This window comes from Salminus brasiliensis, chromosome 13, assembly GCF_030463535.1.
Source record: "Salminus brasiliensis chromosome 13, fSalBra1.hap2, whole genome shotgun sequence".
In the NCBI taxonomy this organism is placed as follows: domain Eukaryota; kingdom Metazoa; phylum Chordata; class Actinopteri; order Characiformes; family Bryconidae; genus Salminus; species Salminus brasiliensis.
The window spans coordinates 21,112,584-21,136,135 of record NC_132890.1 but is presented as its reverse complement, the minus strand read 5'-3'; the positions used below and the strand labels follow the sequence as shown (position 1 = coordinate 21,136,135).

General features: G+C 41.7%; 2 protein-coding genes across 12 annotated transcripts in view; both read left to right on the top strand.

Annotated features, from left to right (window-relative positions):
- ppfia1 (PTPRF interacting protein alpha 1) overlaps window positions 1-7,453 on the top strand; it is a 73,384-nt gene extending 65,931 nt beyond the window's left edge. For 3 of the 9 annotated variants that reach the window (XM_072695761.1, XM_072695764.1, XM_072695757.1), the window contains 7 exons: window positions 375-401; window positions 978-1,153; window positions 1,678-1,775; window positions 2,251-2,426; window positions 2,747-2,815; window positions 3,179-3,341; window positions 6,128-7,453. In XM_072695761.1, the coding sequence (XP_072551862.1) occupies window positions 375-401; window positions 978-1,153; window positions 1,678-1,775; window positions 2,251-2,426; window positions 2,747-2,815; window positions 3,179-3,341; window positions 6,128-6,192 (774 nt within the window). In that variant the 3' untranslated portion in view covers window positions 6,193-7,453. Of the gene's footprint in view, window positions 1-374; window positions 402-977; window positions 1,154-1,677; window positions 1,776-2,250; window positions 2,427-2,746; window positions 2,816-3,178; window positions 3,342-4,835; window positions 4,907-6,105 lie in introns of all 9 variants that reach the window. The other 6 variants (XM_072695765.1, XM_072695760.1, XM_072695759.1 and 3 more) reach the window with 5 other exon arrangements.
- A 4,524-nt stretch (window positions 7,454-11,977) lies between these two features.
- The window catches only part of cttn (cortactin), a 31,066-nt gene continuing 19,491 nt past the window's right edge, over window positions 11,978-23,552 (top strand). For all 3 annotated transcript variants that reach the window (XM_072694602.1, XM_072694600.1, XM_072694599.1), the window contains exons 1-4: window positions 11,978-12,107; window positions 18,253-18,336; window positions 19,679-19,752; window positions 20,015-20,144. In XM_072694602.1, coding sequence (XP_072550703.1) covers window positions 18,253-18,336; window positions 19,679-19,752; window positions 20,015-20,144 — 288 coding nt within the window. In that variant the 5' untranslated portion in view covers window positions 11,978-12,107. The remainder of the gene's footprint in view (window positions 12,108-18,252; window positions 18,337-19,678; window positions 19,753-20,014; window positions 20,145-23,552) is intronic.

Genomic DNA, 23,552 nt, shown 5'->3' with positions numbered 1-23,552 from the left:
TCTTAAGTTTTAATAGACATCAATGCCAGATTTGCATAATGACAAAGTCAAAACGATGGAAATGGAGATGCGAGGTTCTGTTCAGACAGTTGGTTCTGTGCTGCGCGGCTCTGGGCGAGATCTAAAAATAATCAGCCTAATATTTGCTACTTTAAAAAAATAAATACATAAAAATAAATCAAAATATATATCACTAACTTCACTTTCTTCTATCGCCCAGACCTGCTGCTGTAGAGTGTTTGTTTTTAAAAGGTCTGTCGATCTGTCTGTCTGTCTCTGCGTGTTATGGTTCATAAAGTGTTAACACTGCTGTTGCCTCACTAACCACATTCTCTGACTTTCCCTCATGCTAACGCTAACCATGCTAACACCAGGAGGATGACGAGGGCAGCTGGGCCCAGGTTTGAGTCTCTCTCTCTGTCTCTCTCTCTATGATTTTATAATGAAGTGTATTGTTTCCTGAAGAATCAGAATGATATATTTATAGTTATGCATTTATTTGAGACACCCTTAATAATGATATTAGTGCTGTTGCTCTTCTCAGTGTATTTATAGATGAGAAGATGTAGCACGTCTGTATCACAGACTGCAGCTAAAATTAGCGTTTTTGTAGAGGACACAAAGCGATGCAAATGTGTTGTCTGGCAGTCAGGTTACTGTGGTAGCGTTGGCGATGCGTGTGTGTGTTTTGATTGTAGAGATTGTATCAGTGATTTGTGGTCAGCTGGTGGAAGGTTCCAGCAGTGTACAGAGTCGTGTGTCTGAATTACAGTGTATACTAAATAATTCATAGTGGATTTCGAATAATAAATAATTCATAGTGTTTACTGGGTAATGCATAGGGGGTGCTGGGTAATGCATAGCTGATACTGCAAGTCATAGTAAATACTAAATCATAGGACATACCGTAGCACTTGCTGTAAAGCAGACGTCTCTGGCCCTGTGCTGATTGGAGCACAATGTGTGTGTGTTTTTAGACTCTGGCGTACGGCGATATGAATCATGAGTGGATCGGTAATGACTGGCTGCCCAGTCTGGGTCTGCCTCAGTACCGCAGCTACTTCATGGAGTCTCTGGTGGACGCCCGCATGCTGGACCACTTGACCAAGAAGGACCTCCGCGGCCAGCTGAAGATGGTGGACAGCTTCCACAGGTATGTCTCATAGATCTGACCATGTGTCTTCAGTTATCCATGTGTCGTGTCCAGTTTACACTATTATTTATTTAAATTACTTTGATCTGATATATGTTCTGTATTTTTTTTTTCTCAATTTTGAAATAAACAATGGCGTACTTCTGCACTTTCCACACCATTTCACCACTTGTTTAAGTGAAATAAAGAATAATAAAAAAACCTGCATAATAATAATAAAATAATTCTGAAATAAAATATAATTGAATAATAAAAATGAATAATAATAAAAACAATGAAGATAAATGGGACAGGTGGGCAGATTCATCACTTACATTTTCTACAACCAGCAGGTGTTCATTAGAAAAAAAGCTCTGTGAGATATAAATCATATACAGTAGCAAGCTTTCATCTTGTGTTATGAATGAGAAAAGATGTATGCTATTTTTTTAATAAGGTAATTCTAAAAGTATACAGTGTTAAATATTTTAATGTTTTATGTATTCAGTTTTATTCAATAATCATGTTTTTGTTCTCACTCACAGGAACAGTTTCCAGTGTGGTGTGATGTGTCTGAGGCGGCTGAACTACGACAGGAAGGAGCTCGAGAGGAGACGCGAGGAGTCCCAGCTGGAGGTCAAAGGTCTGTCCGCAACCAATCACGCCTTCTGTAGGACAGCAGGGGTGTAAGGACCACACAACTGTTGGGTTTGAAGAGGTTGCCATGAACTTACACGTCTGCGACCTACACAAGTGTTATATATGTATACATATCCTTCCGCCATGGTCATTCTGTAATATGTGCATTTTAAACAGTGGCAACAGGCCGTGTATTCATTACCATCTGGTGTAAAAGCTTTCTGTGAGGGAGCTTTTAGAGCTACTGGTTCTATTCACCACTGTATAAAAGTGTTTCACACCAAACCCATTCTGAATGACTTTGATCACATCTTAACCGTTTAATTATGAAAAGATTTCTAGGAGTTTCAGCTCTTGGAAACTCACTAGAACACACTTTGCTCTGATGTTCAGGAATTTATAAACAACTTTAGGTGGGGCTTTTGTGTTGTATTATGGGCCGAACCCTGACTACTGCTGCGGCTGCTGTTGTTGTTTAGATGTTCTGGTGTGGAGTAATGAGCGAGTAATAAAGTGGGTGCAGTCGATCGGGCTGAAGGAGTATGCTAATAACCTGGTGGAGAGCGGCGTGCATGGGGCGCTGATGTCCCTGGATGAAACGTTCGACCACAACGCCCTCGCTCTGCTGCTGCAGATCCCCACCCAGAGCACACAGGTACACACACACACAGTATATACTGTACACTCTCAAAAATAAAGGTACTGCAAACGGTTCTTTGAGTGATGCCATAGAAGAACTGTTTTTAGTTCCTTAAAGATACATTTCTGTGAAGAACAGTGAAGTGAGAGTGTGCAGAACCTTTTACAGCTTTAAAGAAGTCAAGGTAAAGGTGCTTTACCAATTTAAAGGTTCTCTCACAGCTCCTGGACAGAAATGGTTCTTAATGGAACTTAAAGTGGTTGTGCTGATTTTTCAGTATCTCACCGGTTTTATGTTTTGCTAATGTGTGTCTGGTCGGTCTCTCTGTTCTGTAGGCAAGGGCAATGCTGGACAGAGAATACAACAACCTGCTGTCCATCGGAACAGAGAGGAAACTAGAAGAGGTCTCTTTTTTTTTTTTATCTCTTATGTCTCTCTTATTTTCCCTTATGTATTTATTTCCTTCTCTGTTCTCCTATTTCTGTCATGTGTTCTCCCTTTCTCTTATTTTCTTGTTTGTTTGGCTCTTATTTCTCTTTCTATCTCTGCTCAGTCTTTTCTCCATTTCTTTTTTTTCTTTCTCTCCTCCTCTCCTTCTCTCTGGAAAAGAGCCAAAAGTTCCTTGCTGAAATACAAATTCTAAATACACACACACACCCTATTGCCACCCCTTTGATAAGCTGGTATTTCCGTTAGCCCACTCTGGCACTATGCCAGGTCATATTTAAAGTTTTCCTAAAGTCTCCGCCTGCATCTTCCTCCTCCAGGACGATGATAAGAACTTCAGACGCGCCCCCTCCTGGAGGAAGAAGTTCCGGCCGAAAGACGTGAGGGGCCTGGGCGTGGGCTCGGCCGACACGCTGCCCGCCAACTTCAGAGTGACCAACTCCTCCTCTCCGGCCCTGCAGCCAAAGAAGCACCAGCTGGACGGTAGGAACCACAGTGAGCGGCGTTAAAGGATCACTCTGAAATTTTTCAGCTCTGTCTGAATCTTCTGCCTCTCTACTGCACCCACTCATTACCACCAACAATCTTTCCAGCATGTCACCCAGAACTCGCCCAGAGAAGAACAAATCCCCTGCTGACTCGACATATGCTTAAAATAGAAGCCAGTGGGCAGCTGTTTCAGCATAGGTGTATCTTAAGTCAGCAGGGCTTCTGTTAAGTGTGATGGCCTTTTTGTTATTTTTGCATTTCAGGGAAGTGTATTAAAGTTACTATCCCTGTTTACTGGCAGTATGCCATCACACTTCTTTTTACTAATACAGTAATATTTTAGCATTATCCAACATCCTCCAGCATATTTTATCAAAAAGCTTGCCGGTTTTTATTCTTCCTAAAAATCTTCATTGGGCTTCAGCTGAGCAAACAGGAAGGGCAGTTAACATGTCTGGAAGTTCCTCCAACATGGACGAAAGGCTAGTTGGTCCAAGCATGTAGCCTAAAAGTTCAAAACATTTGTGTGACCATGCACGTCTGCTGCAGCACACTGTCCAACGCTGCATGGAAGCAGAATAGGAGCACAGCGTTTCTTTAGGTTAACATCAAATCCCATCTCTGAATGGACAGACTAAAGACTCGCTCTTACTGAGCTTCATTTTGGATGAGACAAAGTCCAGCAGGTTCACTTCCTTCCACTCAGATCTTGCACACTTTAGTAACATTAGCGAGCTCCCTGAACAACACAACTAGCAAGTTGTTTTTCTAAACATACTCACCAAAATATGAAGCTGTGAGGTCTGTTTCTCAAGATTTTGTGTGTTATAGCGCTTCCAGCTCTGACCATTTGTGATCGTTTTATGCAAGTGCAAACTATATCAATGCAATGACTTTCCCCACAGATGAAGTTAACTGTACCTGACTGTAACAGTCACAAAGTTTAGCACCCTTGGAACTGCAAATATTGCAGATGTTGATGTTTTACAGTAGAACAGATCCATATTGCATGCTCTAAACAACTCTGTTTTCGTCCGAGAACGCTTATGGAGCTCTCACCTGTGTTCTAAACATTATATGTTGTGAATGTATATGGAAGGGAGAGGGGGTCTCATTGTTTTCTTATGAGATCTCAGTTACAGTAACAGTGTGTGAAACTACCTCCACCATGATTGTAAGCAGTCCCTTAACTAACTGGCTAGCTCTTAGTGTGCTGTTGACTAGGAGTAAATTCTGGGACTTCCAGACTCAACTCGTTCATCAAACACACTAATAACACATCACAGAAAATATCAGTTGTTCCACTGGAACCTGTTTAACTACATAAAATGTCTTTGCATGTGTTCGCAGTGTAACTGTTTAAGTGTTGGTGTGCTCTGTGAGGTGACTGTGTGTAGGTTGTGCTGTCTGCTATGATGTCTGTGTGTCTGTGTAACCCTGTCTGGCCGCTCTACTAATGGCTGCTTGTGCATGTGCTGGCTGCTGTAGGGGGTGTGAGTGGAGTGCAGAGGCTGGACTCCGCTACGGTCAGGACCTACTCCTGCTAACCCAGCGCCTGGGTGAGTCTCAATGAAAGCACAACTAACGCTAACATCTACTGGGAGATCTCCTTTCTAACTAGGTCACAATGTACCAGAACACCGAAGGCCTAGTTTGTCTTTTTCTACATGGCTTAAATATTACTAATATCATAGCCCTGTATCTCTTCTGTGCCTAGAGAGTAAATGTTTATTGAGGTCGTTAATGGAAGCATGTCTCCTATTCCAGCGTATAGGAGTATTTATAGATGTTTATGGACTGATCACCTAGTGTATAGAATTGTTTATTGAGGCTGTTTAAGGACCGATATCCCCAATTCTAGTGTAATGGACTGTTTATTAGGTTGTTTATAGCCTACGATCTTATATTCTAGTGTATATGGGTGTGTGTGTATGTGTATATACTCCTAGTGTATAGGAGTGTTTATGGAGGCTGTTTATGGACCAATATCACAAATTCCAGTGAATAGGCATGTTTATTGAGGTTATTTATGGACAAATATTTTTACTGTTTTAGTGCACTGGATTGTTATGGTTGTTTATGGCATACTATATCATACCATAGTGTATATTGAGGTGGTATATGGACTTATGTCTCCTATTCTAGTGTGTAGGGAGTGTTATTGGGGTTGTTTATAGGCTAATATATCCTACTCTAGTGTATAGGGAGTGTTTATTGGGTTTCTTTATGGGCTGACATCTCCTACTCTAATGTATGAGTGTTTATTAAGGTTGTTTATAGGCTAATGTATACTATTTTAGTGTATATGAATGTTTATTTAGGCTGTTTATAGGCTAATGTATACTATTTTAGTGTATATGAATGTTTATTGCGGCTGTTCCTGGGCTAATATCTCATTCTAGTGTCTGAGTGTTTATTAACATTGTTTATGGGCTAATATCTTATTTTAGTGTATAGGAGTGTTTGTTGGAGTTGTTTATGGGCTAATATTTCCCATTCTAGGAGTGTTCCTTTATGTTTATGGACTAATATCTTAACTGTTGTATAATAACATGCTAACTGCTAGCATTTAATGCTTATACATGTGCTTTAGCATTCATGGCGCTAATGTAAATGTCTCTCTTGCTTCTTTTTTTTGTGTCTCTCATTCATCACCCACCTGTGCCATCTCTTCTTTTCCTTCCCATCGTCTTTTCATCAATTTGTTACCCCATTCACTCATCTGTCTGTCTGTCCTTTCTCTCCTCCCCTCTCTTAGTTTATGCTCATTATCTCTATAGGTAATGTCGCAGGCAGCGAAGCGCCCCCTTCAGGCTGGGAGCTGAGTCAACAGCAAGAACTCTGAGAGATCTCGCCGAGGAGGATTTATTGACCCTAGAGGACATATTTTAGATTTATTGATTATTCTATTTATGTAAACCAATGGGACATTTCATTTATTTAGTTCTTGTTTATGTATCATTTGTTTGCTCACCCTCCCCTTCCCTTCTTTTCCCATCTTTTCTTGTGTCCTTATCATGTTTAACTCTATCAGGTGTAACTGAATGTATTATTACGAGTCTGGAGTTTGTACATTTATATCTACAGGCAGATATCTAATCTTTTTATAATAATCCTCATCTTGTAATTCTTGTTTCATATCTACTTTGGTTCATTTTCTGATCGTAAAACCTAAGCTTAAGTGACACTAATGTGATTTTAACTTAATTTCGTCACCCTTTCCTTTCACTTCTTGGGTTCTCGAGATGCGTTTCTGTGATTTTAATGATGACTGCGGTTGTATTATTTGAATATCAGAGTTGATGCAGATTTTAGAGCGTGTTATCAACAGACTTGTATGATATCGCTGATGGATGGATCGATACCCTCCCCCCCCCTTTTTTTTCCCCTTTCTTTCCTCTAAAACCAAAAGACAAACTCTTCGATAAGCCATAAACGTAGCGATGACGAGGGCTACTTTCGGATGCATCTTTTACAGCAAAAAAGAAAACAAACAAGAAAACACGGAGACTGGATTTTTTTCCTCCAGTGTTCCTCGAGTGCTGAATCTTTCCATTCCTTTCTCTTGCGACGCGTGGGAACGAATGACTGTGTTTTTGGATGTTCGGGTGTGCGAGTGTGTATTTTCTCCGCTGGACCAACCCCACTGTGGCCTAAGCTCAAACTGCAGCGTCCGAGAGTGGCGCGATTTTGACCCTCCAACTAATACCCTGCAACTAATCGAGCCTTATACCCTCTCTCCTCCCGTTTGTTTTTATTTATTCCCCACATGTCTGTGATTTCAGCCTCCTTCTGTGATTAGACATTTGTTCTTTTTGAGTCATATCAGAAATAAAAGGCTGGACTGTGTTTTAACTCGGAGGCAATGTGATGGAATCCTCTAAACATGACACTTTTTTTTCTCTCTCATTGTCTTTATTTTCTGTGATTTTTAGACGGTTATGCACAAGTCAGATCATGTCCTGGATTCCTCTGCATTGTTTTCTGTCTCTGTTAAAATCTCCTGATCTTGTAACAGAAGTTCTGTACAGTCCAAGTACTTATGAGCTATTTTTTATCACAGTATTATTTATTGCTTCCTTTCAATAAAAAAATACTGAAACTTATTTTCCACTGCCAATAAAAAGACTAAGTCTTTGCGTTTAAAACAAACTAAAAAGTGTGTTTGTGTTTGAGCTCCTAGAGGTTAGGTTCTCCAGCTTGCTCAGGATATTCATTCAGAGTGGGTATGGTTTGAAACAGTCTGTTCTAGAGACACTTGCCTAAAAACACCACTCAGAATTGTTTACAGTGATGATGATTGGAAGCAGACGTCTGAAGCTCTTAAAACCCTCTCATAGTTATTACACTAAATGATTATGATTGCGCTGCCTGATGCCAGAGAGACTGATTTACCAGAAAATTTGTGGTTTAAAGCACCTGTTTTTATTCACAAATGCTGTGAGTAGACATAACTCAAAATACATGGAAGTTCACTGGTGCGTTTGGATGCTAAATACAATGGCTATATTTGTGTAGTATTCCCCAGCACTGTGTAGAAATTCAAGTCGGTAAGTTTCTGTACAATGAACCACGATGTCTCACCAAACCACCGCTCTGAATGTGAAATCTGTGTTTTTTATTTCATGAAGACTTATGATTGCTTTGTTCTTCAGCATACATTTTTACATTCAGATTTCTTTATTTGATTGTTATTCCACAGCTACAGTTTGTGTGTGTTGACTTTCACCAAAGCCTCAGTGCACTCTGTTGTGTACAGACCTGCAGGTTATCAAGGGTTCTTTAGTAGAGGTGATGATTATATATATATATATAGAGCCAAGATACCTCCAATAACTGAATGATTTAAATGGTTCTTCATTAAGACAGAAACCTACAGTATACGCTTCTATAAAGAACCTTTTACTAAATGGTTCTAACCAGCAACAAAAAGGATGTTACCTTTGTTACAAGGGAAAGAAGCTGAAGCAGAATATTTCTTTAACACATCTTTAGCGTTAAAAGACTGTTACACTGCTGTACCATATATTTACACTGCCCTACCACACCGCCACACCACTCCAACACCTTTATACTTCTTTACGCATCTTTACGCTACTCCAACACCCCATTATACTTCTCTCTGCGACTTTACACTGCTCAATCACCCACTTTATACTTCTCTATGTCTATACACTGCTATAACACACCTGTATGCTTCTTTACGCATCTTTACACTGCTCTAACACCCACTTTATGCTTTTTTACACTGCTCCAACACCCCTTTTTACTTCTTTATGCGTCTTTACACTGCTCCAACACCCACTTTATGCTTCTCTCTGCGTCTTTACACTGCTCCAGCACTCACTTTATGCTTCTTTAGACACCTCACACACTTCCACACCACTCCAACACCTTTATACTTCTTTACGCATCTTTACACCACTCCAACACCCACTTTATACTTCTGTGTCTAAACACTGCTCGTACAACCCTTTATATTTCTCTATGCGTCTTTACACTGCTCCAACAACCACTTTATACTTCTCTCTGCGTCTAAACACTGCTCCAACACCCCTTTATACTTCTCTCTGCGTCTTTACACCACTCCAACACCCACTTTATACTTCTGTGTCTAAACACTGCTCTTACAACCCTTTATATTTCTCTATGCGTCTTTACACTGCTCCAACACCCACTTTATACTTCTCTATGCGTCTTTACACTGCTCCAACACCCACTTTATACTTCTCTCTGCATCTTTACACTGCTCCAACACCCCCTTTATGCTTCTCTCTGCATCTTTACACTGCTACAGCACTCACTTTATGCTTCTTTAGACACCTACCACACCTCCACACCACTCCAACACCTTTATACTTCTTTACGCATCTTTACACTACTCCAACATCCACTTTATACTTCTGTGTCTAAACACTGCTCGTACAACCCTTTATACTTCTCTGTGTCTTTACACACCTTTACACTTCTCTATGCGTCTTTACACTGCTCTAACACCCCTTTATACTTCTCTATGCATTTTTACACTGCTCCAACACCCACTTTATGCTTCTTTACACACCTTTACACTGCTCTAATACCCACTTTTTAAGACTGCCTTAACACAACTTTGCACTGCTCTAGCACATCTTTATGCTGCCTTTTCACAGCTTTACACTGCCCTAGCACACCATAAGACTGTCTTAACACACCTTTACACTGCCCTTTGTCTTTACAAATCTCTACACGGCACCATTTACATTTAATAAGCATTTACATCTTACACTCCTCTTTAGGAGAATCACTTCAACAACCACTTTATACTTCTCTATGGGTCTTTACACTGCTCCAACACTTACTTTATACTTCTCTATGGGTCTTTACACTGCTCCAACACCTACTTTATACTTCTCTATGGGTCTTTACACTGCTCCAACACCCACTTTATACTTCTCTATGGGTCTTTACACTGCTCCAACACCCACTTTATACTTCTCTATGGGTCTTTACACTGCTCCAACACCCACTTTATACTTCTCTCTGCGTCTTTACACTGCTCCAACACCCACTTTATACTTCTCTCTGCGTCTTTACACTGCTCCAACACCCACTTTATACTTCTCTATGCGTCTTTACACTGCTCCAACACCCACTTTATACTTCTCTATGCGTCTTTACACTGCTCCAACACCCACTTTATACTTCTCTATGCGTCTTTACACTGCTCCAACACCCCTTTATACTTATCTCTGCGTCTTTACACTGCTCCAACACCCCTTTATACTTCTCTTTCCTTTTTCACACTGCTCTAACACCCTATTATACTTCTCTATGAGTTTTTGCACTGCTCTAACACCCCTTTATACTTCTCTCTGCGTCTTTACACTGCTCCAACACCCACTTTATACTTCTCTATGGGTCTTTACACTGCTCCAACACCCACTTTATACTTCTCTATGGGTCTTTACACTGCTCCAACACCCACTTTATACTTCTCTATGGGTCTTTACACTGCTCCAACACCCACTTTATACTTCTCTATGCGTCTTTACACTGCTCCAACACCCACTTTATACTTCTCTATGGGTCTTTACACTGCTCGAACACCCACTTTATACTTCTCTATGCGTCTTTACACTGCTCCAACACCCCTTTATACTTATCTCTGCGTCTTTACACTGCTCCAACACCCCTTTATACTTCTCTTTCCTTTTTCACACTGCTCTAACACCCTATTATACTTCTCTATGAGTTTTTGCACTGCTCTAACACCCCTTTATACTTCTCTCTGCGTCTTTACACTGCTCCAACACCCACTTTATACTTCTCTATGGGTCTTTACACTGCTCCAACACCCACTTTATACTTCTCTATGGGTCTTTACACTGCTCCAACACCCACTTTATACTTCTCTATGCGTCTTTACACTGCTCCAACACCCCTTTATACTTCTCTATGGGTCTTTACACTGCTCCAACACCCCTTTATACTTATCTCTGCGTCTTTACACTGCTCCAACACCCCTTTATACTTCTCTTTCCTTTTTCACACTGCTCTAACACCCTATTATACTTCTCTATGAGTTTTTGCACTGCTCTAACACCCCTTTATACTTCTCTCTGCGTCTTTACACTGCTCCAACACCCACTTTATACTTCTCTATGCGTCTTTACACTGCTCCAACACCCACTTTATACTTCTCTATGCGTCTTTACACTGCTCCAACACCCCTTTATACTTATCTCTGCGTCTTTACACTGCTCCAACACCCCTTTATACTTATCTCTGCGTCTTTACACTGCTCCAACACCCCTTTATACTTCTCTTTCCTTTTTCACACTGCTCTAACACCCTATTATACTTCTCTATGAGTTTGTGCACTGCTCTAACACCCCTTTATACTTCTCTCTGCGTCTTTACACTGCTCCAACACCCACTTTATACTTCTCTATGGGTCTTTACACTGCTCCAACACCCACTTTATACTTCTCTATGGGTCTTTACACTGCTCCAGCACCCACTTTATACTTCTCTATGCGTCTTTACACTGCTCCAACACCCACTTTATACTTCTCTATGGGTCTTTACACTGCTCCAACACCCACTTTATACTTCTCTATGGGTCTTTACACTGCTCCAACACCCACTTTATACTTCTCTATGGGTCTTTACACTGCTCCAACACCCACTTTATACTTCTCTTTCCTTTTTCACACTGCTCTAACACCCTATTATACTTCTCTATGAGCTTTTGCACTGCTCTAACTCCCATTTTATGCTTCTTTACACACCTTTGCACTGGTCCAGCACACCATAAGACTGTCTTAACACACCTTTACACTGCCTTATGTCTTTACAAATCTCTACACGACACCATTTACATTTAATAAGCATTTACATCTTACACTCCTCTTTAGGAGAATCAGAAGACTAAAATTAGAGTTAGTAAAACATAATATTTGTGGGACAAATGGAATAAAAATCGGAATTTTGGGAAACTTCGTGAAAGCAACATTTTTAGGAGATAATTAGAGTAAAAGTATTTATTTTCTGCAGAATAAAAAGAGTGAAATGAGTAAATCAGTGCTGAATTCCGGCTGTGCAGTGCCGGTTCTTCGCCGCAGGGGGCGCTGCAGCTCCAGTCGCAGGAAGTGGGAGAGCAGGAAGAGTGGAGACGAGAGGAGGAATAATCATCCCTCCATTTCAGCCCGGACTGATTTCCACAAACCTGGATTTCTAATCCTTTAACAGAAGAGTGTCAGAGCGAAGCCGGAGGAAAGCGTGAGTACTGCTGGCTGCTTTAGGCGGGAGTGATGAGAGCAGTTGGGGCGGCGGTGAGGAAGGTTCTGGATTCAAGCGGGATAATGGAGCTCAGCGAGCCATAGAGCAGAGCAGAGATCACAGTTCACAGCATTTCAGACATTTAAAACGAGCTATTTTATAAACTGTGGCGTGTTTTGAACGGGATTAGTCCGTAAACATCTCGAATTCGGATGTTGCACCTTTTGGTGAAGCGTAAATTGGCTTCTTAATGGAATTTTTCCGGTCCACCTTAAAGGGGGGCACCGTTTAAGGTGGAACGGACGAATTCCAGAAAGAAGTCAACTTCAGCCTCATTCTCTGTGGGATGATGTGGCACAAACATGCCAGTCTTTAACGCCTCTAACTGATATTATTATTAATTTCACTTTAATGTAGCTCTGTTAAATCATTAATAACAATACAAGCCTTTATTTAGCCTTTATTATAGCTATAAATAGAAGTACAGCTGTGTGGGTGTCGCTACACAGGTAAGCGTAAATAGAAATGCAGACGTCTTACATCATTATTATTAATATCTAACAAAAATGAAAACACCTCTAAAAGACAGAATAAGCAAAGTAAAAGCATTCAGAGCAGCAGTAAACCCATCTATAGTTACATATATCTGCATCTAATACTGCTCCGCTGGCCTGTGTGTGTGTGTGTGTGTGTGTGTGTAGCTATATATGTGAATATATGACAGATCGGATTTAAATGAGATTGGACTCAAATCTGAGAGAGAATTGGAGCAAATGAAGCCGTGTAGATGATGAGGGTTTTGTTTTGTGTAATGGAAGCTAGCTACTACCACTACAGGCCTGCCTCTCTCTCTCACTCACTCACTCACTCACTCACTCACTCCTAGAACTGGGTGTGGTGTGTGTGTTACGTCCTGCCTTACACTCATACTCAACTTCTTGCCCTCCAAGCACTCAGAATCTGTGAGGTACCCAGAGGTAGCTGGGTTCTGCTTTAGAGCTTGTGGTCCCCCCTATAAGGTCACAGGTAGTATAAATACTACAGGACACACTATAGGGATGTTGTCGAGGAGAAGAACAGGGCTGACCCGATCCAAGTAGCTTAATGTTGAGCATCGGCCGATACCGATCTGGTTATTGTGTTTTCACCAATTAGTCTTTAGGTAAGCTGTGCTGCCTCTTATTACCGCTGAAATAAATCACTGTTTTACTGGCTGTGTATTGAGGGAAGAGCTGGGCAATATGATGATATTTTATCGTATCGGGATACGTTTCGTCATCGTGATACATAAAATGCTTTCTATGCATATCGAGGATCTTGTTGGAGCACCTTAACTCCCCTTTATGGCACGCCATGCCTCTGACATGAGGGAGGGCAGACCAACACACACGCAGTCAAGCCTCTCATTTTCAGAACCGGCATGCCTGGCTGGGAAGTGCGGCGCAAACCCGGCTTCCACGCACTAGGCCGCAGACGCCAGTGACGGCCAACCCCGCTGCAAAGCGATGCGGAGAGAGAAAAGCCAGTTGTGCTCCTTTGGGGTTTCGGTTGCCGATGGCTAGCAGCATGATCCTTTGATCATAGTGACGCAGTGATGCCTTCGTCTAATTAGGGCTGGACAATATGACAGTATTTGATGGTATTGTGATCAATTTTCATATAGTGGGACACAGTATGCTTTCATGAGTATATGGTGAATATCATCAGTGCTTAAAGAACACTGATTAACTGCACTTATAATTACAAAGAGTGTAATCAGTCCTATTGAATTCAAAGGAGTGATGCATGTTTTGAGTACAATTTTGAGTACTCAGTATGGAAGAGTATTTGAATAGCAGTTTTGACCGTTGTTATGCTGTTGGTGCATTTTGTGTACGATATCTTATCACGAAAAATGTCTCTTAAATATTGTGATATGACATTTTTACCATATCGCCCAGCTCTACTGTGTATATACTGAGCCTATTCTGATTTATTGAATATAACATTATTATTAAACAACCTTTTCATAAAGAACATGTATCTCCAAAATGGTGATTGAACAGGAGAAGGTTAAAAATAAGAGTTTAGTCCAAGTAATTTAGAGCAATTCATCCAGAATTATGCACACAGCGTTCAAAGCAGCTACAGGGTTCAAACCATGGAGAAAACTAAAAATGGCCAAAAATGGAGTTACATGGTTTTCATAGTTTAGTTGTGAATAAACTCCTACACCCAGTCTTGCTGCTTCCTCTGGTGGTTCCATTTCCACATGTGTTTAAAAAGGGTTTTTTAAAAAGAACCATTAGAAATGAGCTTTTCTACTGTCTGCAGAATACTTCACGAGTGAAACATCTGCTCACATGGTCAGGCCAGGCTGTTTAAACAAGTTTAGGTCAAGAGGAGACGGGCCAGATTCACACGGAAGTCTCCAACAATCCTAAAATGTTATCACAGGACCTACAGGTAGCTCTCGCCACCCCTGAAGTCAAAGTGCAGCATCTATCATCAGAAAGAACCCACACATGAGGTGAAACTTCCCTATATGGACCAAAGTATTCGGACACACCTTCTAATAATTGAATCAAGGTGTTTCATGTTACAAGTCAGTTGGTGAAATATCTAGGAGCCTTCTCTCATAGATATTCCACCATCATCTCTGGCATGAGCTTCCATGGCAGAGCAGCTGCATGTGCAAGCCTTACAGTGCCAAGTGTTGGATGTAGTGGTCTAAAGCACACCACCAATGTGTTCTTTAGAGTAGGGCTGGGCAATATGGTAAAAATACGATATCGCAATATTTAAAGACTTTTCGTGATACACTATATTTATCACGATACTTGTAATCATAGAATTACAAATAAAACATCAGTAGCAACAGATTCGTATAAACTACTATTCAGATAATCTCCCGCACTGAATACAGTTACTTATATTTAACATCTGCTGCACTTTATCTAATTAAACCAGTCTAATAACACTGTTAGTAATGAAACCCGCTGCTGATCTGTGTTTATTAAGCCCTAACAGTATCCTCGATATGCTTAGAAAAGCACATTGTGTATCACAATAACAAAATTTAGCATGATACAATAAAATATCGTCATATTGCCCAGCTGTACTGTGAAGTGATGAATCATGCTTCTCTATCTGGCAGTCTGTTGGGCGAGCCTGGGTTTAGCGAATGCCAGGAAAACGTAACCTGCCTCATTGTGTTGTGCCAACTGTAAAGTTTGGTGGAGGAGGGATAATGCCATGGGGTTGTTTGTCAGGGGTTGGCCTAGGCCCCTTAGTTTCAGTGAAAGGGAATCATGAAGTTTGACCATTCCAGGACATTTTGGACAATTGCTAGCTTCCAACTTTGTGCAAACAGTTTGGGGAAGGCTGGCCGTTTCTGTTCCAGCGTGACTGTGCCCCAGTGCACAAAGCCAGGTCCATGAATGCATAGCTGGGTGAGTTTGGTGTGGAAGAACTTGTCTGGCCTGCACAGAGCCCTGACCTCAACCTGGATGAAGAGGCAAAACGTCCCACAGACACACTCCAAAATCTTGTAGAAAGCCTTTCCAGATAAGTGGAAGCCATTATAGCTGCAAGGGCGGGGCCAACTCCGTATTGATGCCTATGCACTGTAGGCTCCTGTAGGTGTATTGTGTAGGTGTCTCAATACTTTTCTCAATACCTCCACCATGTTTATAAGCTGTCCTTTAGCCTGGCTAACTCTCGCTGTGAGTTGCTGATTTGCTTCAAAACGGTGCTCTGTCACGCCACCAAAAGGTGAGTCAAATAATATAGGAGGGAATTCTGGGACTTCAAAACACACACACACGACCAAATTATACTCTAATGAGGTTAGAATGTACAGAGACAGAGCAGTAAAACAGTAACATGTTCAGTGTGAGGCCTCTGTGGGATCGGGCCTGAGAAGTGCTGATGTAACCTGGACAGCACTCTGCTGATGAGATGCAGATGTTTGTGAGGTTGAGTAAGGCCTGTTGTGCTGAGTCAGGCTGCCAGCAACTCACCCACCCCCCCTATCCTCTGTTTATACGGGAAGTGAGGGAGCGCTGAATGCCACATCAGCTAGGAAGGGGTGTGATTATGCAAATACTCACACACACTCATCCACACACATCTAAACGTATCCTAACTTACTTAAAATAATTCCACAAAGTTTCAAAATTACGGTGTAATTAATTTGTTAGTCTTTCAAAGAGGGTTTGGTGTGAAACGCTCTGTCTTAGAGAATCTAGCCCAGTCAGAATTGTTCACAGTGCTGATGAAGGAAACCAGATGTCTGAACCTTTAAAAGCTCCGTCACAGAAGGTTATTGCACCAAATGGTCATGAACACACTGCCTGATGCCTGATATACTGTTTCACTAGAGTTTTGAGGGGATTTATGATCTAAAACGTGTATTTAGAATCTCACATAATTAAAAGGAATACATGTATGTTATTTATATTGTCCACTATTTTACAATCATCAACATTCCTTATAAAACTCTATAAAAGTCAACTGGTGGGTTTGGATAGTAAATAAAATGGATATTTTATTAGTGTAGTTATTAAAAGATTATATCCAGATTTAATAAAGTATGCACTTTTTAGCCAATGTGAAAGTCTTGGGCTCTTTATATACACTGCTCAAAAAAAATAAAGGGAACACTCAAATAACATCCTAGATCTGAATGAATAAAATATTCTCATTGAATACTTTGTTCTATACAAAGTTGAATGTGCTGACAACAAAATCACAAAAATAATGAATGGAAATCAAATTTATTAACCAATGGCGGCCTGGATTTGGAGTCACACACAAAATTAAAGTGGAAAAACACAGGCTACACACACTACAGGCTGATCCAACTTTGATGTCCTTAAAACAAGTCAAAATGAGGCTCAGTATTATGTGTGGCCTCCATGTCCATTGGATTCAGGTCTGGGGAACGGGCGGGCCAGTCCATAGCTTCAATGCCTTCATCTTGCAGGAACTGCTGACACACTCCAGCCACATGAGGTCTAGCATTGTCCTGCATTAGGAGGAACCCAGGGCCAACCGCACCAGTATATATGGTCTCACAAGGGGTCTGAGGATCTCATTTCGGTACCTAATGGCAGTCAGGCTACTTCTGGCGAGCACATGGAGGGCTGTGCGGCCCTCCAAAGAAATGCCACCCCACACCATTACTGACCCACTGCCAAACCAGTCATGCTGAAGGATGTTGCAGGCAGCAGATCGCTCTCCACGGCGTCTCCAGACACGGCACGTCTGTCACATGTGCTCAGTGTGAACTTGCTTTCATCTGTGAAGAGCACAGGGCGCCAGTGGCGAATTTGCCAATCCTGGTGTTCTCTAGCAAATGCCAAGCGTCCTGCACGGTGTTGGGCTGTGAGCACAACCCCCATCTGTGGACGTCGGGCCTCATACCATCCTCACGAAGTCAGTTTCTAACAGTTTGTACAGACACATGCACATTTTTGGCCTGCTGGAGGTCATTTTGCAGGGCTCTGGCAATGCTCCTCCTGTTCCTCCTTGCACAAAGGCAGAGGGAGCGGTCCTGCTGCTGGGTTGTTGCCCTCCTACAGCCTCCTCCACGTCTCCTGGTGCACTGGCCTGTCTCCTGGTAGCGCCTCCAGCCTCCGCATTGATGTGCCATCCTGGATGAGCTGCACTACCTGAGCCACTTGTGTTTGTTGTAGAGTCTGTCTCATGCTACCACGAGTGTGAAAGCACCACCAACATTCAAAAGTGATCAAAACATCAGCCAGAAAGCATAGGTACTGAGAAGTGGTCTGTGGTCCCCACCTGCAGAACCACTCCTTTATTGAGTGTGTCTTGCTAATTGCCAATAATTTCCACCTGTTGTCTAATCCATTTGCACAACAGCATGTGAAATTGATTGTCAATCAGTGTTGCTTCCTAAGTGGACAGTTTGATTTCACAGAAGTGTGATTTACTTGGAGTTATATTATATTGTTTAAGTGTTCCCTTTTATTTTTTTGAGCAGTGTATATATCTGCAGGTGCAGTTATATATTCAGTGTAATTTAAATGGTTGTAAATCTGGTGTGTGCATGTATATAGAATTAAAAATTGAATGAGCACTTGCCAAAACACATTTCCAGTATACAGTGTTCATCTACACTGAATGATTCTGATTCTTTTAGATGTGGAAGGCACAAGCTGGTCGCTCGGTCTCCGTCACAGTCGACGATGGCGCCGATGACTGGGAGACTGACCCTGACTTTGAGGTGAACATTCTTTGTCTCTCTCTCTTGTGTGTTTAACCTCTGTTGATTAGCTTCTGTTCCTGCTCACTTAACTCCTGCTTCCTCATATCTCAAATATCCCTGCTGCCCTCATTCCCCTTAGACACTGAGCCGAGGCCTGCGGTATTATGTGATTTGATGTTTACATAGATGTTTGTATTAATCCCTAGTGTCTTTTAATATTGTGATTAAAGATTACTACTAAAGAGCTTATGGTATGTACGGATTCACGGTCACATGACCACCCATGTAGCGTCTGTAACATCTTTGAACATGTTGTAATGTTCATTAATGCCTCTTGACCGGTGTCTGATCTGTACTGCTTTATTGATGTGTGACTGTACTTTTAAGACTGTAAAGTAATTGTGAAATAAAAAAGAATCTGATTTGTACATAATAATCATAATTGTACATATAATCTATATGAGGAAAGTGCCAGTGGTATACCAGTCAGTGCTGTAACAGTGTGGAAGAGTGTGTTTTAAGCAGGGTTTGGGGCGGGGGTGTATCCACTTTTTCATATCGTCATATCGTCTCAGAGTTTTACTACTCTGTACAGTATTAGTAGGGACGGAGGCTGTTCATGGCACAAGTAAGGCAAGTGGCTCTAAATTTATGTGGCTTCTGTAACACCTCAACCTGCCTTATTTTAAAACTGAAAATTGATCAGATGCACAGCTCAGTTTGCTCACAGGGTGAAAAACGTGTAGTTAGCTAGCACTGTCTAGCTGTATTTAGATAAGTTAGCCAGCACTCCACCGTGCAGACTGTATTCCAGCTAAATGGTTAACCCACAACTACGGTGGGCTTGTGTTTTTTTTCCTACCTGTTTTTAGAGGGTGGCATCACTAATCAGTGAGCTCCCACAGCACCGCCACCCAGTGACTCATTGGGTCTCATTGACACATCTGACACATCGTAATTTTGAAATGCCGTCCTCATTTTGGGATAGTCAACATTTCTAAATACCTCAGTATATGGTATTACCGCCTCCACCCTAGTGTTATGGGCCAGTGATGAAACCTTCTGGAGTGTATTATGGGTCAGTGATGTAATGATGTGGAATGTGTTATGAACAAGTGAGTGGTGTAACAGTGTGCAGTGTATGATGGGTCAGTGGTGTAACTGTGGAGTGGAGTATGTACGGATCGGCTGTGTAACAGTGTGGAGTGGGGTATGTACGAGTCAGCGGTGTAACAGTTAATACATCTCTCTGTCTCTGTTGTTAGTCACTGTGTGTGTTTTACAGTCTTTAAAGTTACTGTTTGTTTTTTCTAGTGTTTTTCTTCCTGCTTCCTTCTTACCTGCGTTTCTCTCACTGCAGAACGACGTGACCGAAAAGGAGCAGCGATGGGGAGCGAAAACCGTAGAAGGCTCAGGCCACCAGGAACACATCAAGTGAGTTTTTAGGATTTGTTTTTATTTTCAGTTTCTTACAGAAACAGGAAATTACACCGTAAAGGAAGCTAATACAGTACATATTAGTATCTCTAAACCCTCACATAACCAAGCCCAGACTATATCCTACTTTTTCTTGTGCTTTTTTATTTTATGAATCAAAATCCGTCATAATGAATCTTTGTACAGCCATTTTCCAGCCTCTTAAACTAAAGCACGTGGGTCTCAGCTGCCGATTACAGTGTGTGTTCTGGTTGTGCAGTATCCACAAGCTGCGTGAGAAGGTGTCATGTGAGCACAGCGAGCTGAAGCAGAAGGAGCTGGAGGGCATGCCTAAAGCCTCACACGGATATGGGGGGAAATTCGGAGTGCAGCAGGACCGAATGGACAAGGTGAAGACAACTCTGCACATTATCTTATGTTTTTCCTCACTGCCTCCAGAGTGAGGGATCACACACTGTCATTTCACTTTACTGACTGACATGATGATAAATTGCCAGGTGTAATAAAAAAATGTTGTTTATTGGGCAAAAAACCCTGTTGATTGAACCCAAATTTGGAAAGCAGTGAGTGAAATTAATTCATGGCAAAGTTTAGTCCCTGTCCAGGGAACATGTCCTTAATCAAATCCTAGCTCAGTCTGTTTCATGCATAGCCACCCCCCCATACTTAATATACATTGTTGCACTGTTCAAAAGGTACAGGTTAAAATTGAACTGAAATGTTTACAGTACTAAAGACACTGGATACAATGTGAATTCAAGTGTAGTGTGAGTGGGGAGAGTTTTTGGATGGGTGCAGTGTGACTGAGCAGTTCCGGTAAGTAAGTAAGTAAGGGTGCAGAGTGTGTTTGTATAGGGCTGAGGTTTGATAAGATATCCTGTGTGATGAGACAGGTGAAAAAGCTTTATGACCGACTGGACTGAAACACTGTACTACAGTCTGTTCAGGAGCCTGTTGGCCTAGCGGTAGAAGCTGTCTCCATACCGTCTGGTTCTAGTCTTCATGCTTCTGTACCTTCTGCCGCCGGGCAGCTGTGAGAACAGGCAGTGGCTTGGGTGGATGAAGTTCTTAGTAATTCTTCTGGACTTCCTCACACAGCAAGGGAGCTCCCAACACTGCAGCCTAATGAAATAAACAAACAAAAAAAGAAACATTTATTAATTAATTAACTAGTTAAAAAAAAAAAAAGCTGTATGCTGGTCCCATCACTGACCACACAAAATTATTGTGTAATTAGAGAGCAATACTGAAAGAATTCACAGATTTTGATTGGAAGTGAAATGAACATTTCCCACGACAGTCGTTAATGGTTTAATGCAAATTAATAAAAGTTACCTGGCTCCTGCAGGACATGCCGTGAGCAGTCCTGTGCCAGTAATAATGCATTATACAAGCTAGGCTCATGTGCTGACTACGCAAAGTTTCACATTGGGAATGTAATCTGAAACAGGCCTTTACATGGCTGTTGTACTGATTCAGGTGCATGCACGAATTTGTATTTAATTCTGGTTGCGCTGTATTTCCTGTTTGTTTGTTTTTAAATTTTTTTTCTTTAAATCATTAAAGAACTGATTAATTGATTATGGAAATGTAGAAATAAAATTGGTCAAAATGCAAAGGAAAAAAAGCACTGTGGTAAGCACATGTTGCCAGTGATGTTGAGGAATCGCAGTCTTCAGTGTTTTGCTACATTTTATCCCATTCCAGCCTTTGTGGGATCTCAGAAAACATATTAATTATGAAGAATGCAGGCCTTTTTTTTTTTTTGCTGCATCAGCCAATCCATGTATTATCTCTTGTATGATGTGGTTTGGGACGCACTTAGTGTTGCGGAAGTGCTATTTGTAGTGAAGTATCCAATTTCGGACTCACTTTCACTCCCACAGTTTCCCCTTTTTATTTACCGCTTCCTCTTTTTGGAAGTCTTTGCTCACCGCTGTACTTGGCACGCACTGTCTGCAGTGATATTACACTTCACACTGCTTCGTACAAATCTGTGGTGACTCTTTACTGGCACAGGCTGCAGTCCAGTGAACCAGGTCTGTATAATCAATGCCGTGAGTCAAAGTGGCCCCAGCGTTTTTACCACTGAACCCAAAACCTCTGCAGGAGCAACAGATCGATACGGCACTCCACCCCAAACCAAGGACGGAAGTACCGAGCCATTTAATGTGACATGAGCACAAACAGGAGAAGAGGATATGTTAATATTATATTAGACACTACGGCATTGATGTGGATGGGGCAGATGGTTAAAAAAGGGGATGTGAGGGAATGTGCATGCACTGATGAAGAGAGGAGGATTGGATGTTTGCCTCTAATATCCCCTTTAGGATTTTCTGCTCATATCAGCCCCAAACATTCCGAAATCTATACACACACCTACAACCTATAACCACCAAAACCGATGCCGATCCATGCCTAACCACACCCACCCATAATGAAAACCACCCATAATGAAAACCACCCATACCCTTACCCATTCATACATATGCCCTTGCTCGTCCACATCCAAGCCCATATTTATCCATGGCCATTCGTATTCACGTTAATCCCATACTCCATCCATGTCCATCCATACTCATAACCGTTTGTATCCATCCACATTAGTAGCCATACTCTCTTGATTCTCCCTGATTTGTCTGTCTAGCTAAACTTCTATCTATCGATCACGCTAGCTGTATAACTACTTTTCTCTGTAACTCTCGATCTGTCTAGTTAGCTGTCTACCTAGGATGTCTATCTGGCTAGCCAGCTCTCTGGCTAATTTCCAAAATGATACCCATGTTCAGTCTCTACAACTGCTGCACTTTTCTACCCTTAATTTAATCGGGTATTGCACAAGATAATCCAAGACCACTTAGGTGTGCGTTAGCCTAGCTTGCACAAAGCAACATGTACAAACACACTTGCAGACATGCAGACTGTCGCAGAAGTCAGACTGGTCTGGCTGCTTTGGCTCCGACACTGTTCTCTCTGTGAGGAGCTGCTTAAATCAGCAGGGTTCTGGATCAGTAACACTGTTTAATTACTGCAGAGAGAGCGAGAGAGAGCAAGGGACGAAAAAGAGTCAACATGGGGCTGATGTGTCTACGAGCTATGACTGAGGACCTTTTCTCTCTCTTTCACTCTCTCTCTCTCACACACACACACACACACACACACACACACACACACACACAGACACAGTCCAGCATGGTGGGGTGTGAAGGTGGTGACAGAGCATTGCTCCAGTGAGCCGAACCAGAAGACCAGGCTACCCCAACCACACACATTCTCACTCTTGTATGCATGCTTTTAGCACTCCTATTATTGTGATGTCCTGGCCAGTGTGACTGATCTCAACACTCCCTGTCTGCTCTGTGCCTGAGGCGAAATCTGCAGAGAACAAAGCCGGAGAAGTGTGTTTGGAGGGTTTGACTTCAGTTTAATCTTGTGAATTATTGTCATATAATGTAAATACTCGTAATTGGTTTGCTAGCTTGCACAATCTTAGCCTGTCTGTCTAGCTAGTTATCTGCTTGACAGTGTAGCCAGCTGTCTGTCTAAGTTTCTAGCTAGATATCCAGTTCCTTCATCTAGCCATACTTGTCTAGTTAACTGTCTAGTAATCTGTCTTTCTATTTTATGGTTAGCCCTTACCTGTCTATCTTTCTAGGAAGAATGTCTAAGGCTAGAATGTCTGGTTATCACGCCATGTCTTATCTTTTTATTTGTCTGTCTATGTGTTTATTTACTGTGGTTAGCTTTTGTGTATCTAACTGCTATCTGTATCTGTTCGCTATCTTGTCTGTGTT